We start from the raw sequence: 18,287 nt of genomic DNA on the forward strand, positions 1-18,287 counted from the left end.
GGCCCTTGACCAAGAAAAGCTGCGATACGCTCTGGCTACGCGAGACTAATAAACTCCACCAAAACACACTTTTTCCACAAGTCCATTATAAAACACTCGCCAGACATGAATGTTGAGTGCGCACATACACGGTTTGTTTGTGCATTAAAATGAACAGACTCACGCATGCTTAATGTTCTATTCCGGTATGTCACTGCAATCGTCTTTGCCTTGATTACAATCGACATCAATCAAAACTTTACTAGCAAGACACTGGTTTGCGAGAGTCGCAGTTTGCCATCGTAACGCTCAGGCGCCAGTTGAATGTTTCAGTCACTCAGCACTGTAACAGAGGAGTCGCACAACTCAAGGATTGTTTCATATTCAGGTTGTTTTTAAAAATCTAAATACACACTGGATTGATTTCAACTGGACATGAGTCACTATTCTCTCTGCCATCTCTAATTTAATCTGACCAGTTTTGGACTGACTGATTGAATGCATTGCCTTACTGAATCCTTGGACTGAAAACTTTTCCGGAGAGTGGCGGCTTTAAATGATCTGATCGCATGCAGAGATGGGAAAACATAATGATGTCTCTTGTCAAAAAATGTACTTACTATTATTTTTGCTATAATGTATAATGCATAGGTCGGATCAATTGCCCGCCAGCAGTACAGTGTGGGTTAAGAGGCTTCGTGGAGATCAAATGGAGACCTTAGCCTACGCTTCCTGTGTCCCAGATTTGTCTCCTGAGATAATGAACTCTTTCAGAAGAGATCTCATCAAAGCAAATTACCAGAGCAACTGGAGTCCACGAAAAGTGTATAAAGCTATACTCTAGCTATACTCTTTCTCAAAAATCATTGTGTGTATTTCAAAAAAATGAAATACAGAAAATATATAGATAATAAATAAACATCGTTTGTCTATGTGTGTGTACAGGTGTGTGAATCTTTGGTTTGTCTAGTTGCGCAAAACTCTATTTTATTTCCAACTCTGCGCCAACACACATCCCTGCATTTGCATTATTTGACCACATCAGTGAGAACAGGCCATTGCTGTAGAAACTGGGATCCTAAACTATTATTTATTTTCTTGCATTAGACTTGTTTTACCTAGAAAAGAACTGTACAATAATTTTTTTCACCTTCATTTAGCATATTTCACACAAAAAATAGCACTGGAATGGGCAAATATGGGTGCTGCTCTACACAACCCTCTAGTAGAACAACAATCCCTTTTAAAATATACATGTGATTACTTTAGTAAAATACGCAACAATAAGACTTAAGAATAAAAAAAGCCCAGAATGAATTTAGGGAAGTTGTTTTATTTGTCAATATGAGAATCTTTGCCTCCACTTTTGAAGAATGATTCCTCCAGGTGAAGCCGAGCAGAAGTGGAAACCAGTTGATAAATGTTACAAGGTTCATCTCAAATAGCCTTAAAATCAACAAAAATGGTCTTTATGTAACTTGGATACAGCTTTAGAGAGGATCACATTTAATTGCTCAGAGACCCTATTTTCACGTCTGTGTTGGCACACGGAATCAAACGCTCTCTCCTCCGCAGTGACTGTTCTCTCTGACGCTTCAGAAGTCTACACAATAGATGCCTTCACATCTTCCCACTGTTTTCTGTTTGCACTTGTTAAATCATTCTCACTTTAGTTTTACCAGCCCACCATCTTTTTCTTTTATTTATCCACTGAGGTGAGTTTAACTTGATTTATTTGTATAAGTTTTTATTGACCTCAATAAATACCTCAAAACTTCACTGGTGCATTCAGGAATATTTACCCACCATTTAACTACAGAACGTGTGTGTGAGTGAACTATATTTGCACAGTAACTAACTCTCTACTTAGGGGCGTGGCTAATTAGGTAACGATCTCACCAACTAGACATCACTACATCTCCCCCTCCCCAACTGTTTACTCAAATATGTTACTATTCCGGCATAATAAACAAACTGTAACAATTTTACCCACTTTTAAGTGTCTACATGAAATTCTTCTCTAAAAATGACTGTTTTATTAAAATTACATCGTTTTGTTTCTTTCTTTTTTTTCACATTAACTTAGATCTTCTCTTTTTTCACATTAACATTGTTTGTCTCCTTTCTTCTTGAGGAGGTCAGGGTGGACGACCTGAACACTCCTGGCACGGTGAGAGGATTATTCTGCCTCTCTGATCACCAGCCATGAACTAAAGGTTCATTCGTCTTAGTGGGACAGACAAACGCCCCAACCGTGTGTAAGATCCATGTCGGGTAGGTATAGCAGGCTGCGGGCTTCGAGCTGAGTGATGGATTGTGGGCGTCTGACTTTCAGGTTCCCAAAAAGTCGTCTAATAGACGTTGAGTAAACGTAAATCTTCAACGTCTAATTACGACTTTTCAATGTTGAAAACAGGTCGATCTTCAACGTCTTGATGGAATGTGTAAAACTCTTTACATTTATTTGAGATAACGAACATGGTTTGGTAGTGTGTTTTTCTCCGTTATTGTAGCATGTATAACAGACTTATCCTGTCTTAGATGATCAGTTAAAAACACGTAGTCAAACAGTCCGGCTGAAACTACTTAGTTGAAATCACGTCATAAACCAGTCCAAGGCGAACCGACTTATTTTCAACCATATTTCAACGCTGAAAGACGGTAATTGTTTACTGGGTTATCTGGTCATCTTCAGGTATGTTGTCATCTTCAAATAAGTCTGGCCAAAAGTTCTTAATCCTAACAGTCTCTCCAGACTTTAGTGATGAGAAAGGTCTCTTGTCTGTGCGAGCACGTAGACTGGGTTCAAGCTGTTTGTCAGCATCTGGGCGTGTGACGGCAGTATTGGCAGGACAGTTGTCGTTCTTCTGCCCACTGACAGCTCCGCTGGACTGTAGCCATGTGGAAGTGGTGTAGAGTGGTGTGCACCGTCTACATTATGTTCTGGCAGAAAAAAATATACTAGCCCAATGGCAATAAACACTGATCAGGGCTCCTGGAATCATCCCAACCTTCCCCTCCATTATTTCAGTGGCACATCACAATCCATTGGCACATGCCACTGAAATCCAGATGTGCCACTAAATATAGCAGCATCTGCCGATGGCTTCTGTGTATAAGATAAAATAAAAATAAAAATAAACACCAAGGCTACAAAATATGCTATAAAAAGATTTTTGATGAAGCACACAGGCTCTTAGTCAGACTGTGTATAAGATGCCATGTCACATACTGCTCCTGCATCTCTCTGCACTTCACCCTTAATTGCATTCAGTTCATTTATTTGTTTACTTACTTAAAATTTGTTTGGCCTCTGGTGTCACCTGCTTCCGGTTATTTTTTACAGCTTTTTACGCTACGTTATATTACAAACTGGTATTTCTTACCATATTATTTTAATGTAATGTTGTAATTATAAATACACTGGTTTGTAGCTGTCACAGTTATGTTCAGTTTGTGTAGTTATCATGAACTTTTAGTTTGTATTCACAAGTTTTCTATCGTCCTTTGTTCATTTTCCCGCTCCTCCTTTGTTACTATGGCAACGTCATCATGAGTTCGTTCTTTTCAGCTGTGTTTGATTAATTATCTTGTTTGAGTTTTCTGTTTAAATGGTCACGCTTGCGTGTGCTGTGTTTTTCCTCTGCCCTATTTTGGATTGTCTTGTGGATTATTATTAAATATTGCGTGTGAACTTCATCATCTGCCTCTTCAGTCTGTTCCTGCATACTGTGCTGACAGTAGCACAAATATTGTTGCTTTTTTCTGCACTTTGTTATGCTTTAGTTATTTCCCTATAGCGGCTAATGAATCATAAGTCTCGCACATTCACAGAAAATAAGGAGGATAACCAATGTATTACAAGTGATTTAATCTACCTTACAGAAATATATGGATCTTTGTATGTCTTTTATCACTGTATTACTCACAGAATTATGACCCAAAAATGTACAAATACTTTGAAAGCTTTCGATGACTTGACCAGTTTATGTTAATGATAAAACTTAGTAGTTCTCATGACTTAAACTTAAAAGACATGACATGTGCACTTTATGTCAAGTCTCCTGAAGCTATACAGTGGCTTTGCTTGAAGTGCGGAAATGTACATTCACAGACATTCTTGAAGCCCTGAAATCTCATTTGCCATGATGCTCCGTGCCAGGTTTGATTTCAGCGACGCCAAACACTATTAGCTCGTGTGTGTGATCCAATCTAACACAATATGCCATGTTTGAACATTTAGATAATGAAATTTGAGAGCTGCAACAGCAGAGAACATTTGAAGTCAAGCATCACCGTTGTATGGAAAAGAGCTCTAGGTAGATTGTTAAAAATTTCTCCTTTTGTGCTCCACAGAATATAAATGAACATGGGAGAGAAAATTTAGGAAAATTAAGGAATAATTTACTCAAATTAATTGCAATACAAAACATCACTCCAAATGGCATGTGAAAAATTATTTGGCTTTATCTCACTATTTTAGTTTATTTTGAACAATACATCTATTGTTTATCATTTAAAAGCAAATGTTTTGGGGGAAAAAATGTCTGTGACATTTCACCCCATAATGCGAAGATATTCTAAAGATTTTTTTAATAGGTTTAGGTGCCTTATTTTTGGAGCCATTGTATCCTGTGGCACATTCGCAGACCGGTTTCAATGACTAATAATTGATAAGATCCTTCAAGGTTGGCAGATTGTTGGTCTGGAAATGAACCTTAATGGAAGGAAAAATTGAACCAGGAAATGGGAGACGCTGCATAAAAATAGCCGTCTTTATCAGCTCAATCTATTTTTACATTTTCTTCTCACCACCGGCTCTGTCACGGGACTGAATTCATTCTGTCAAAGCCCGGGAGCTTAATTCACCTCAATATGTGCCTGATCCACGTTCACATAAAAATATTCAGCTCGACATAAGGATGAGAGTACACACAAAATCACTTACAGTAAAACCAGTTATAAATACATTTGTACTATAGTGGGCTAGTGGTGCAAGCTTCAGTCACATCTGAGCATGCTGGATCTGACAGGCACGTTTATAAAAGCTACTTAAATGCCCTAATTGATCTAAGGCCTAATCCTGGCTTTATCTAAGCCCTGTCTGTGAAACCAGGCCTGAGATTCACAGAACTGTGCAGCAATTTAAATACAAGTATAACTTACTGACATGCAAAGTCATACTATATTGCCATCATATGCTGTAGAGCACATTAAAGGGGTGGTTGATTATGATTTCACTTTTTTAAAGGAACACTTCGACTTTTTGAGACTTTAGCTTATTCACCTTATCCCCCAGAGTTAGATAAGTCCATACATACTTTTTTCATCTCCGTGCGTGCTGTAAGTCTGTTTGACGCACCCACCGCTAGCCTAGCTTAGCACAAAGACTGGATGTAAATGGCTACAGCTAGCATACTTATCCCAATAAGTGACAAAATAACGCCAACATTTTCCTATTTACATGTTGTGATTTGTATAGTCACAGTGTGTACAAATAACAAGGTCATATGAGACACAGCCATTTTTTTAACGTTTAAATATTGGGAACTATTTTCTCAGAAGGCGAAGCACTGCTACTTGGGCGGGGTGATTAGCGCAGGTAAAACTTCACATACACACTCTGGGGACATCAGAGACTTATTTTACTTCTTGTAAAAAGGGCATTATACCACCCCTTTAAGCAATGGAAAAAATGTCAAACACGTCCATCGTCATGACACACGTACACATTCATGGAGGTGACGGTGCCTCATTGTTTATACGTAGGTATTAATATGAAACATGGAAACACTTGCAAAAATTAGACAAAAGTTGTAGAATGTCTAAAGTGGACTATTGAAATTAGGTGTAATCAACTTTTACAGGGACAAATTTTTTTGAACAACAATTTTTTTTATGTTTTGGATAGATGCTGAAAGTAGGCGAGAGCCAATAAATGATTAATAAAACTTCCTGTGGAGGCAATTTTGAATTGAAGTGCAGTGCTTGACTCAGACTCCAGTGATAAAGACTCCAGACTTGACTCAGACTCCAGTGATAAAGACTCCAGACTTGACTCAGACTCCAGTGATAAAGACTCCAGACTTGACTCAGGCTCCAGTGATAAAGACTTCAGACTTGACTCGGACTCCAGTGATAAAGACTCCAGACTTGACCCAGACTCCAGTGATAAAGACTCCAGACTTGACTCAGACTCCAGTGATAAAGACTCCAGACTTGACTCAGACTCCAGTGATAAAGACTTCAGTCTTGACTCAGACTCCAGTGATAAAGACTTCAGACTTGACTCAGACTCCAGTGATAAAGACTTCAGACTTGATTCAAGCTCCAGTGATAAAGACTTCAGACTTGACTCGGACTGCAGTGATAAAGACTTCAGACTTGACTCGGACTGCAGTGATAAAGACTCCAGACTTGACTCGGACTCCAGTGATAAAGACTCCAGACTTGACTCGGACTGCAGTGATAAAGACTTCAGACTTGACTCGGACTCCAGTGATAAAGACTTCAGACTTGACTCGGACTGCAGTGATAAAGACTAAAGACTTGACTCAGACTCCAGTGATAAAGACTAAAGACTTGACTCAGACTCCAGTGATAAAGACTTCAGTCTTGACTCAGACTCCAGTGATAAAGACTCCAGACTTGACTCAGACTCCAGTGATAAAGACTTCAGTCTTGACTCAGACTCCAGTGATAAAGACTTCAGACTTGATTTAAGCTCCAGTGATAAAGACTTCAGACTTGACTCGGACTGCAGTGATAAAGACTCCAGACTTGACTCGGACTGCAGTGATAAAGACTAAAGACTTGACTCAGACTCCAGTGATAAAGACTCCAGACTTGACTCAGACTCCAGTGATAAATACTTCAGACTTGATTCAAGCTCCAGTGATAAAGACTCCAGACTTGACTCAGACTCCAGTGATAAAGACTTCAGTCTTGACTCAGACTCCAGTGATAAAGACTTCAGACTTGACTCAGACTCCAGTGATAAAGACTCCAGACTTGACTCAGACTCCAGTGATAAAGACTTCAGTCTTGACTCAGACTCCAGTGATAAAGACTTCAGACTTGACTCAGACTCCAGTGATAAAGACTTCAGACTTGATTCAAGCTCCAGTGATAAAGACTTCAGACTTGACTCGGACTGCAGTGATAAAGACTCCAGACTTGACTCGGACTGCAGTGATAAAGACTAAAGACTTGACTCAGACTCCAGTGATAAAGACTCCAGACTTGACTCAGACTCCAGTGATAAATACTTCAGACTTGATTCAAGCTCCAGTGATAAAGACTCCAGACTTGACTCAGACTCCAGTGATAAAGACTTCAGTCTTGACTCAGACTCCAGTGATAAAGACTTCAGACTTGACTCAGACTCCAGTGATAAAGACTTCAGACTTGACTCGGACTCCAGTGATAAAGACTAAAGACTTGACTCAGACTCCAGTGATAAAGACTCCAGACTTGACTCGGACTCCAGTGATAAAGACTCCAGACTTGACTCGGACTGCAGTGATAAAGACTAAAGACTTGACTCAGACTCCAGTGATAAAGACTCCAGACTTGACTCAGACTCCAGTGATAAAGACTTCAGTCTTGACTCAGACTCCAGTGATAAAGACTTCAGACTTGACTCAGACTCCAGTGATAAAGACTCCAGACTTGACTCGGACTCCAGTGATAAAGACTAAAGACTTGACTCAGACTCCAGTGATAAAGACTTCAGTCTTGACTCAGACTCCAGTGATAAAGACTTCAGTCTTGACTCAGACTCCAGTGATAAAGACTTCAGACTTGACTCAGACTCCAGTGATAAAGACTCCAGACTTGACTCGGACTCCAGTGATAAAGACTAAAGACTTGACTCAGACTCCAGTGATAAAGACTTCAGTCTTGACTCAGACTCCAGTGATAAAGACTTCAGTCTTGACTCAGACTCCAGTGATAAAGACTTCAGACTTGACTCAGACTCCAGTGAAAAAGACTCCAGAATATTGTTACCTAGACAGTGAAAAACTTTATAGTTACTACTATAGATTACTTGCTGTAAATAAAATGATGTTTTGAAAGGTTATCTTTTAGATTATTATTGCCGCTTGGCTCCTAAACTATAGAATCATCTTCGTAGCATTGTTCAAGACACTCTCACTTTAGGTCTAGACTAAAGACCTTTCTTTCAGTCAAACATAGCCCTAATTCATTCATTCTTTTGCATTCCTTCTAAACTAATCCCCAAAACGTGACCTGTGCCATGCGTTCAGCGAGGGGCATCTCAATTATTCAACGTCTGTGTCTCTACAACCTTCTTTAACAGAGGATGAACTGCTGCTGCTCTCAGATGGACACACCTGCACTCTAATGTTCAATCCTGGACGGAGCTCAAAGACTACAATCAATGGACAATCATATTTATTTAAGTATAGGCATTATATTTGCACTATATCGCCCGAGGAGAACTAGCCACCTGGTGCTGCCTGGTTTCTCCTAAGGTTTTTTTCTCCATTAGCCAACATCAATCATGTTCTTTGCTACTGTTGCTTTTTGCTTGCACCCTAGGGGACTAAATAAATTATGCAGCTACTATGGAAAATGTGTTGTGTTACGCCATGACTTTCAATTAATTCCTCAATTAAACTGCTTAGGGGTAGGCGGAATGATTGAAATCTTTAACCTTCTCATTGATATGCATCATTTCAATCATGGCAGTGATACACACCACAAATAGTAAATAGGCTCATCATTACATCAAATTGCTATACACTGAAGAAAACTTTACAGGTTTTATAATCTTCAATGTCAACACATAAAGAATTAATAATAACAACCTACAACTACTATAAGTATATCCAACTTTACCCAAATACATACAGTACACACATGTAAAGCAATATAAACTATATAGCAAGTCTTAACTGACTGTTTATATCATCACAAAATGTGAAGTATATTATTGCTCAGCAATATGTTTAAAGTTGGATATTTAGTACATCCAGCTTACCAGCATAGATATGGTAAACTCACATATAACAGTATATACTATATAAATAGTAAATCTCAGCTGCATGATCGTTTGTATCACAGCAAAATGTAAAATATATTATTGCACAGCACTATATATAAAGCTGAATACATGTATAGAGTAAACTTGATCATTATGTTGGTTTCTACTTTAGTAATACAACTTTATTTGAACAAGGGAAATAACTGTGGCATTGCATTTATGTGCAAGAAATTGTTAAATTATGTATTAAAACTGTGGCAACTATGAATCGAAGTTATGACAGTCGAAGAGAAACCCTCATTCAGAAGCAATTACACCATTAATAGCAGTTCTGTTCATTTATCACAATATTGCAAGTGAACAGAAGTGCTCTGAGTGTTTCTACAATATGCTTACTAAAGTCCTGTGATCATATTGCATCTACTATGACTTCAATCATTACATAAATCAATTAAGTTTACATACAGTTTAATCAGACATTACACAAACACAGATCTTCAATGGAAAAAAAAACAAGCTTCTCTGATGTGGAAGACGACCAGGGAGAAATGATCAGCAATGTTTTAACCCAGGGCTTAGCTTGTCTTTAAATAGCATGACAGAAACACAAAGATCCCTAGTGCAACTTCGATAGAACGATGCATGTTTACTACCCTTACAATCCTATCCCTCTCAGAGATCTAGCCGGCTGTAATGCATGAGTGCACTGAGATGAGGAATAACCCGATAACTCCAGCAATGACTGTTCTCTCCTATCAAAGTACTTTTCACAACTTCTAATTGGTAAAAGGCAATTTAAACTTAGGAGCTATTTGACATGATCTGACCCTAAAAGTACTTGTATTGGTGAAGCCTAATGTAGACAGGTTGATTCACTGACTCATTGTTTTGGGTTATCTGACAAAGCCTTTTTACCATGAACTCAAAAGTTTAAATTGCTTCTATGAGATTTTAAAGAAATCGAGCAATTAGTAGGGCATTTAAAGGCCCGTTCACACTATAACGATAATGATAAAGTTCTAAAAATTGTTCCAAGTATAAAAGAATAGCAGAGCATCACACCACCACTACAACAACACCGGCACAGGAAGACGACATCACTGGAGTCACTCTCAGAATGAGTTTATGTTAAAATCATTAACAGAATCCATCCTGCTTTGAAAAGCTCGAGCATCTAAAGTGGCAAAAGACAAAATGATAAAAAACAGAACGATATCGTACACTGGTGTGGACACTAATATAGTTATTGTTATGGTTATCTTTCTAGTTATTGTTCTTGCTGTGAAGTTTGTCCTTTACAAGACTGGCATTGCTGAGCAAACTGACCTGTGATAGTCACAGTTCAATGTAATTGACTTCCAAATCTCAAATCTTCCAAAATCCCTGGCATCTCAGATGGACTGGTATCATTTGGATATTTCAGGGTAAGCTAAAAAAAAACTGTCATAATTGCATTTTTGTGCTTTTAATAGGCCGACTTACAATAACTTAATTTACATCAGCGAGTTATATGGTCATTTACTAGTGATCTGTTCATTTGTTTATGATTAACCAATGTCTATATTGATATACGGTATATTGAGATTTTGTGTATATTGAGATATTGATACTTCAAGAAATTTGTGACGTCATTGATAATGTCAACTAATCTACAAATCTATATTAATGTTTAGTAAATGATTAGTTCATCGTGAATAAAATGCTGGATAAAAAGTGAACATTATAATAAAGAGTGAGTCAGAAGGAGAAACTGCGTGTGTGTGGCACTGAGTGTGAGTGTGTGTGTGTGTGTGCAGTATCAGTGTCTGCAGTGTTTAGAGTCGAGCGCCTCAGGGAAACGGCTCACACCAGTGTTACGCAGAACTTTCATGCAAGCTATAAATAACCCTTCAAGGTTTGTCCCATTGATTGCATTTAAGTCTGAGGTAGCAAACAATATCTAGATTCAACAGAATAATTCACGTAATGTGAACTTAATTAGGTAGAGCATTCAGATGGGTTTTTCTAGCAATGCATTGTGGTCACTGTTTATTGGCATGTGCTGTGTCAAATTCACTACAGGAATCATGCAGATCAGGAGGGGCTGACGGGTTTATAACACTCTTCTCCATCATATGATCATCACTTGATTGCTAGAAACATTCTGTTTATATAAACTTCTTGACAGCGAGAGGCAAACAGTGCTGACATTTGTGAAAGAAAAGCATAATCAAGGGTGCACATAACTGGTGCGCATGCGTGGTGAAAATGAACGAAGTAGGAGAGGGTTTTAGGGGTTTTCTCCATCTGTGGTAATATAGCAGTCATGATTAGGGCAGCACGATATAACGTTTTAGCATCGATATCGCGATGTGCGTGTCCGCAAATTAGTCACATCGCAGCATGTGTGATGTCATGCACATATAGGGATCTCAGTTGATCAGTTTCAGTTCGGAACGCATGCGATCCGCGGATTAATTGCAACGTTTACCCATCATGGAGTGAAAGTTTATCATTTGCATGTGTTTTTACGTCCTGTCAGTTTAAACATCAAGCGCAAGAACAAGACTGGAACTCGCGCGCTGTTTTGTGCGCGCACACAGAGCCTGCATTAAAGCCTGTTTTATACTTCTGTGTCGAACTCACGGCGTAGCTACGTCGTAGGCTGTGTTTAGCGCGCGTACCCTTTGCCGTACCCTGACGTGCACCTCTCCAAAAATGTAACAACGCGTCAACTCTACGCGGACACAAGCGCTGTGATTGGTCTGCTAGAACCCCTCCCTCGGGTTTCACATGCTCCCTCTGCAAGTGTAATTGCGCGTCAACGACGCAGAAGTATAAATGAAAACCAACGCGTTGCCTACAGCGTAGAGGCTTCGGCGTAGGTCCGACGCAGAAGTATAAAACAGGCTTAAGCCTTGTTTATACTTTCGCCTGGCTCCGCAGCGCGAGTCTCCGCAGACTGCGCGCGCACCTCACCAAACGGACGAGGCGTTTATACTTGACGCGCTCGCCGTAGTACTATTCTTTGAAACGATAGGGGGCGACTCGAGTAATTGTCCTCTAAACCATCAGGAATCAGCGGTTAGAAGAAGCTATACACACGTGACAATCTTTATTTTAGTACACGGCCACCAATACCACACTACAAAAAAGAATCGTGTAAAACCCAGTAAACCCTGAGATTATTACTAGTGACAATAACACAAAATATATGGATATGAGAATGTGTATACAATACAAATAAATTAACAATCTCTTATATTTTCTAATTTCACTAAACATTTCATTAAGTTTCTTGAACATTTTTATTAAACATGGACCTTTATGTTCATTAAAAATACTTTTGTATGCTATTGTATGCTCATTTTTTAAACGTAAGCAACTCATTTAGACGTGCAAACTGGGTGCCGGTGTGGTGAGAAGTTCGAGCTCGGCCAGATTCGGCTCGAAGTCGTTCATCTTCGGATGCGGCGCCGTGCGCGTTGTTACAAAAAATGTCGCGCACACCGCCAGGCGAAATTGGGTCTTGCGAACCCAACGCGCACGACCGCCCACACCGCAATGACGTAATTTTTGCCGCGCGCACCTTCGCGCTCGTGCGGACGCGTCGAGTATAAACAAGGCTTTACGCGTCAGATCCCTCGTGTGTCTTAAAGAGACAGCAGCCTAATATACCCGCAGATGTCTGTCAACCCAGGGGTTCCCAAACTTTTCCATGACAAGGCCCCCCAAATACCACTAGGTTCTGACCAAGGTCCCCCTTTTGCAGCATGTGTTATTGAACCCATCGACAATAAATGTAGAAATAAATAAATAAAACATCTAGGTGAACATCAGATTATGTGATGGTGTTTGATACCAGCCAATAAGAAAGATTATAGAGATGCACCGATTACAATTTTCTAGGCCGATTCCGATTTGTCATTGAGTTTGACCTGCCGATACAGATTTCATTTTTTCTAACCACTTTACAGCACACACAAATATATATTTTCTATATTTTATTTTTTTATAAAACACCACTTTTACCCAAACTGATTAATAAAAACAAGTTTAAATTGGTACATTTTCTATAAATGTTTTTGAGTCTTCATTTTCTTTTCTGACATAGCCTACTCCAATTCTTGTTAAAACACACTATTTAGTACTTTTTGTGTGAAATCATATTTATTTTGTCCATCAAAAGTGTGCTTTCACTTTAATTGAGCGTGAGCAGCGCAGCAAAAGTAGACTCAGCGCCGAAACCCTCCGCTTCACTGCTGCTCACGCGACGCTCACGCGCTGCTCCTGCTCGCGGTGTGAATGCACTCACTGATTAACATGCACGCCGGAAAAACTTTGCTAGTGCATTTGACCGGCATAAAATCGGCATATGTCAGACTGAAAATCACGTGAAAATCATCCAATTCCGGTCACCAGCCCCCCTGGCGGCCCCCACTTTAAAAACCCCAGTGTTAACCCAATGTTAATCAAACAACAAAAGAGAAAGAGGAAATCACTTTCATAGCTTTAACACAGATAAACTGTATTAATTACATGAATTATATTTAATTTATACAGTTATTTCACATTTGATTATTCAACTACTGAATACAATATTACTGAATACAGTTAGACTTGCCTGAAAAGCACTACTTAGTTCATATGTGATGAGGACAGCTTGTAGGATAAGTGTGCCGTGTAAAGTGTGTGTACCAAGCAGATCTCCAGGTGTGTGAGAACCAGACGAAAACCTGATGTGCACCCCTGAACATCATAATGCAAATTCAACCACGCAAAGGAGGCGAGATTGCCCAGACCGACGACACCACTGAGGTGACAAACTGGATTAATGATGCCACGGAAAAACATGCCAGTTGTGTAAATAAAGCACATAAAGAGCCGATAAAACTGTAATATAACCAGCAGCTCACTATATAAAACACACATTCAGTGCTCAGCAATCAAAGGCTTAGATGTGCCCTGTCTCATGTGAAAGTCACATCAATACGCTGAAGAAAGTTGCAGACTGTGCCTCAGCCTTCATAACTGAAGATAACACACACTCACACTCAGGGTCTTAATGATTACATAATCATGAGCATGATAATTACATAATCATTTGTTTACACAACGTCAGAAATAATATTTGCTTTTATCGAGGGTGATATTTGCCCCCTAGAATTGATTTTCAGGGACAGGCATTGCATATTTATTTTAACCATAGAGAAATTATAGCCAGCTGTCCATTTAAGTAAAATACTTTAACTTTTTTAAATCATTAACTGATACAAAAAGCAACAACTGTTAATTATGAAATATAATCAACATCCAGTAAAACAGCAGCACATGAGTGAGATATACTACAAATTTATCATAAAATAACTGCTCTGCGAATCCGCTAGGAATAACTGGGCTGTCCTGTGTTCGACTCTACACCTTTACTGTCTATCACAGGAGAATCTAATCAATTCATGTATTCTCTTTCACATTATATAATGATGATCACAAATGCACACATTTGGCATATGTAATCACGCAAACTTTCACAACAAACAAGCAGACACAACTTCAACTCACGTCATGATAATTAAAGGAACATTTCTTCAGATAAAATAAAAATAAAACATCTCTGCAGCATCAGCATGGAGACTGTGTGTGTGTGTGTGTGTGTGTGTGTGTGTGTGTGTGTGTGTGTGTGTGTGTGTGTGTGTGTGTGTGAGCATAAGTGTGAGAGTGAGAGTGAGCTTGAGCGAGCATGTGTGTGTGTGTGTGTGTGTGTGTGTGTGTGTGTGTGTGTGTGTGTGTGAGCGTGAGCGTGAGTGTGAGCGTGTGCGTGTGCGTGTGTGTGTGTGTGTGTGTGTGTGTGTGTGAGAACTTCACAGCTTTGCTTGATTTCACACATTAAAGCAGAGAGCATGTGGCAGGGCAGATAACACTGAACACAGAAGCACAAATGGTGAACAAACAATTGTCCAGTGGTTCTCTGTGTGTGTGTGTGTGTGTGTGTGTGTGTGTGTGTGTGTGTGTGTGTGTGTGTGTGTGTGTGTGTGTGTGTGTGTGTGACATATAGAGCTCTCTCCTAACTGATGATCTGAATCAGATGTGTTAAATTAAGAAGACACACTAAATGTGCAGAGGCGGTGTGGTTCCCAGGACTGGGATTGAGAACTGCTAGCCTAAATTATGATGTCATTTATAGTAATAAAGATTGCATAAATAAGCTTTGAGGGAAAAAAACTGCCTTACGGGGCGAGTGTTGTCTATTGCCTGCTGTTTTGTCTAACTGTGATGATCATTGTGCCAGTTTCAATGGATGCAGTTTGTTGGATTACCCTTTTACTTTGTTTGCCAGGACCAGGGTTGAGAACTACTGGCCTAAAATATTAATATTATGTCATTTATATTAATAAAAATGGCCTTTGAAAGAAAAACAAATGTCAAAAGCTACACCTGTCCTAACAGAAAATGTTCTATCATTTTTCCATCCATCTACTCACTTTGCTGAGCATCTTTCTGCTGTACTTCTCTGACTGAAGATCAATAGTCTAACAGTTCTTGAGATACAGCTCTCTCTCCTACTGTCTCCTCAGGTGTGTGTGTGTGTGTGTGTGTGTGTGTGTGTGTGTGTGTGTGTGTGTGTGTGTGTGTGTGTGTGTGTGTGTGTGTGTGTGTGACAGTGCACTGGAGCTCTTACTGGTGGTGTTGTACTTGACGCCGTTGATGAACTCCGGGCACGGCCGCTCGATGATCCGCCCAGAGTTGCTTCTCGGCCAGCAAGTTCCGATTTCATCCGTGGTGGAGTTACAATAGATGCCTTAGAGGAAAATACATAACCGATGCTGATTAATGTGCATGACAAGTGCTGAATAACATGCGCTAATAAAGAATATAATCCCCACCATCGACACTCATCGACGCGAAAGACGAGTTCCCGTATACAGTGTGCTGGAAAGCGTCCATAAGAGTGCAGTTGGAGTCGCCGAATTCCTCAATGAAGAACTGGAAGAGCGACGCGTCCATGATTAAACGCGTAACTCGAGCACAGATGAAGGGTTCAGAAGAAGAGTCTTCCTCTCTGCCAACTTGATCCAGTGTCTTCCTCCTCACTGGTGATGAATGCTCCCGAGCGCGCGCCACAGCGGGAATGTTCTGTGCGCGCGTCCTCTGACAGAATCATGGTGATGATGTCATGATGGAATGTCAAGGATCAAAGCGGGAATATTTCCTCTGGAGATGTTTTCGTCACTGTCCGTTACCGTCGTAAGATATCGTGTTATTAATTTTACTCAGACATGGTGAGAAGACAGCACTCTCAGACAGTGCAGGCTATACACTGAACTTTGATGATAACAAGACTAGTTGAAGGATTAATAATAGCCCACATATTGTGGAGAAATATATGGGTCAATTACATTATTTATAGCCTATTATTTTATGACTTTGCAAAAAAAAAAAAAAAAAACATTAGGGGAGAGTGGGGTGAGTTGTGCCAGTTTTTACTCAAAGTGACTTTAAAGTGAGGCCATGGCAGTAATGCCTTCAACTTAAGGATGTACATATATTTCAGGATGTGGTGCATCCCTGAGAACAATAACTTTGGATCTGAAATAAATTGTTTCAGAAATATAGCTCTTGGGAAAAAAGTGGTCTCATGGCACAACTTGCCCCTGGTGCGGGGGAAGTTGTGCCTTTGGGGGAATACATTGGGGGTAAATTGTGCCAGTGATTTCTGAAGTAAAATAGAACATTTTAATGTTATGAACCGTAATGCTTTATGAAAGCAAGATAAATTCAATACACAATTACTCATTTAAGGTTTATTTAGATATTGTCACCCTGGAATACCATAGCATGCGTTTTTCTACTATGGTCAATTGCATAGGGATTTTGTATTGAACATAACTCTGGATCACAGTGTCATAGAGACAAGGGGGCGGGCTCATTTTACTCAGACGACCAATCAGTCTCTCAGGATCATTGTGAAGCTATCAAGCTATGCCCTAGCAACCATTTAGAGAACCATAGCAACACAATATATGATATTTGTGAATCATTTCATGCAAAAAGGCTTTGGCAATAGATGCCTGTTGACATAGCGCTATCAATTATGTAACATATAAGAATAAAGTGACTAGGCTAATTTCTAAACATCCTATTGTGACATAGGCCACTTAAAAACGGAATAAAACTTCTCTTTAATAACATAGTGCAAACTCAAAACTGAAATCAGTGTTAGCTAAATTAAACAAATAGCAGGCAGGCCTAAGTCAAACAATGATGAGGCATGCCCATCTCCTCACTTCTCAAGATTATCCCCTGTGAGTATGTAGGTCTAGGTGGTCTGGATCTGGCACAACTTAACCCAGGCCCTTTGGCACAAATCACCCCAGACCCACAAGTTTGAAAAACTAGCATGATCCAGCAGTTAAGAGCTAACATCATGCTAACTGTATAGACTCATTGTGTAGCCTACTAAAGCACTAAAACATGTGTGAAATGTTTTCAAACTTGTCTATAATTGTTCAGACACTACAATAAAAAAACCTTAATCATAGAAATTTTACTTTGAAAGGGAAAAAACAGTTTTTTTGCACTAAAATGTGCTTAACTCTCATGCCATGTGTCTCTCTTCTTTGGAGGACGAGTAAAAGTGATTGCTTTTCAAAATTATGTGGTCACATGACCCATTTCTTCTATGGTTTTCCAGAAACAAGGGTCGAACTACTTCCCCCCTGGCACAAATTACCCCACTCTCCCCTAATACGATTTTATATTTTGACCTTATTAGTTTTAAGTCAGATATAGATTACCGAGCAAATACATTTTTACATTTAAAATGTAATTTAATATATAGTGCAATTTACCTTATACCAGAAACAAAAGCATTTATATGTCTTGAGGGCTCTTTTGGGTTAAAAACATTACTTTGTAATAGAGATGCACACACAGAGACAGTTGTGGTTTGTTTGTTTGTTTGTTTGTTTGTTTGTTTTATGAGGACTCTCCACAGACATCATGATTTTTTTTCTACTGTACAAACTTTCCCAAACCTCATCCACAACATGGGAACCCCTGGACACACAAGCAGAGAAGAGAGAACCACGATGTAATCCTTCAGTACTTGTGTGAGTAGGCTTTGGAATTAAAATAGTTTTTTTCTTTTTTTATATAAAAGTTGTTTCCTTCCTTTTGCTGATTGTTAATAAAAGACTAGTATTGTTCAGGCTTAAAATCTCTAATCATGATCGGTTTTGTAACACAAATGGCAGAAATGTTTTAGCCTCTGTATTGGAGCCCTCTCCCGAGTGTTGATGGTTTATTCACCGTTTGACAC

The 18,287-nt window shown here is 39.4% G+C and overlaps 1 protein-coding gene across 1 annotated transcript in view; it reads right to left on the reverse strand.

The window, feature by feature from the left end:
* LOC311292179 (corticotropin-releasing factor receptor 2) overlaps positions 1-16,100 on the reverse strand; it is an 81,271-nt gene extending 65,171 nt beyond the window's left edge. Inside the window, exons 1-2 of the mRNA XM_084411763.1 lie at positions 15,853-16,100; positions 15,648-15,767 (exon numbers count right to left, since the gene is read on the reverse strand). Of these exons, the coding sequence (XP_084267889.1) occupies positions 15,648-15,767; positions 15,853-15,973 (241 nt within the window). The 5' untranslated portion in view covers positions 15,974-16,100. The remainder of the gene's footprint in view (positions 1-15,647; positions 15,768-15,852) is intronic.
* Positions 16,101-18,287: the final 2,187 nt, after the last annotated feature.

Source organism: Rutilus rutilus, assembly GCF_951802725.1.
Source record: "Rutilus rutilus genome assembly, chromosome: 6".
Taxonomy (NCBI): domain Eukaryota; kingdom Metazoa; phylum Chordata; class Actinopteri; order Cypriniformes; family Leuciscidae; genus Rutilus; species Rutilus rutilus.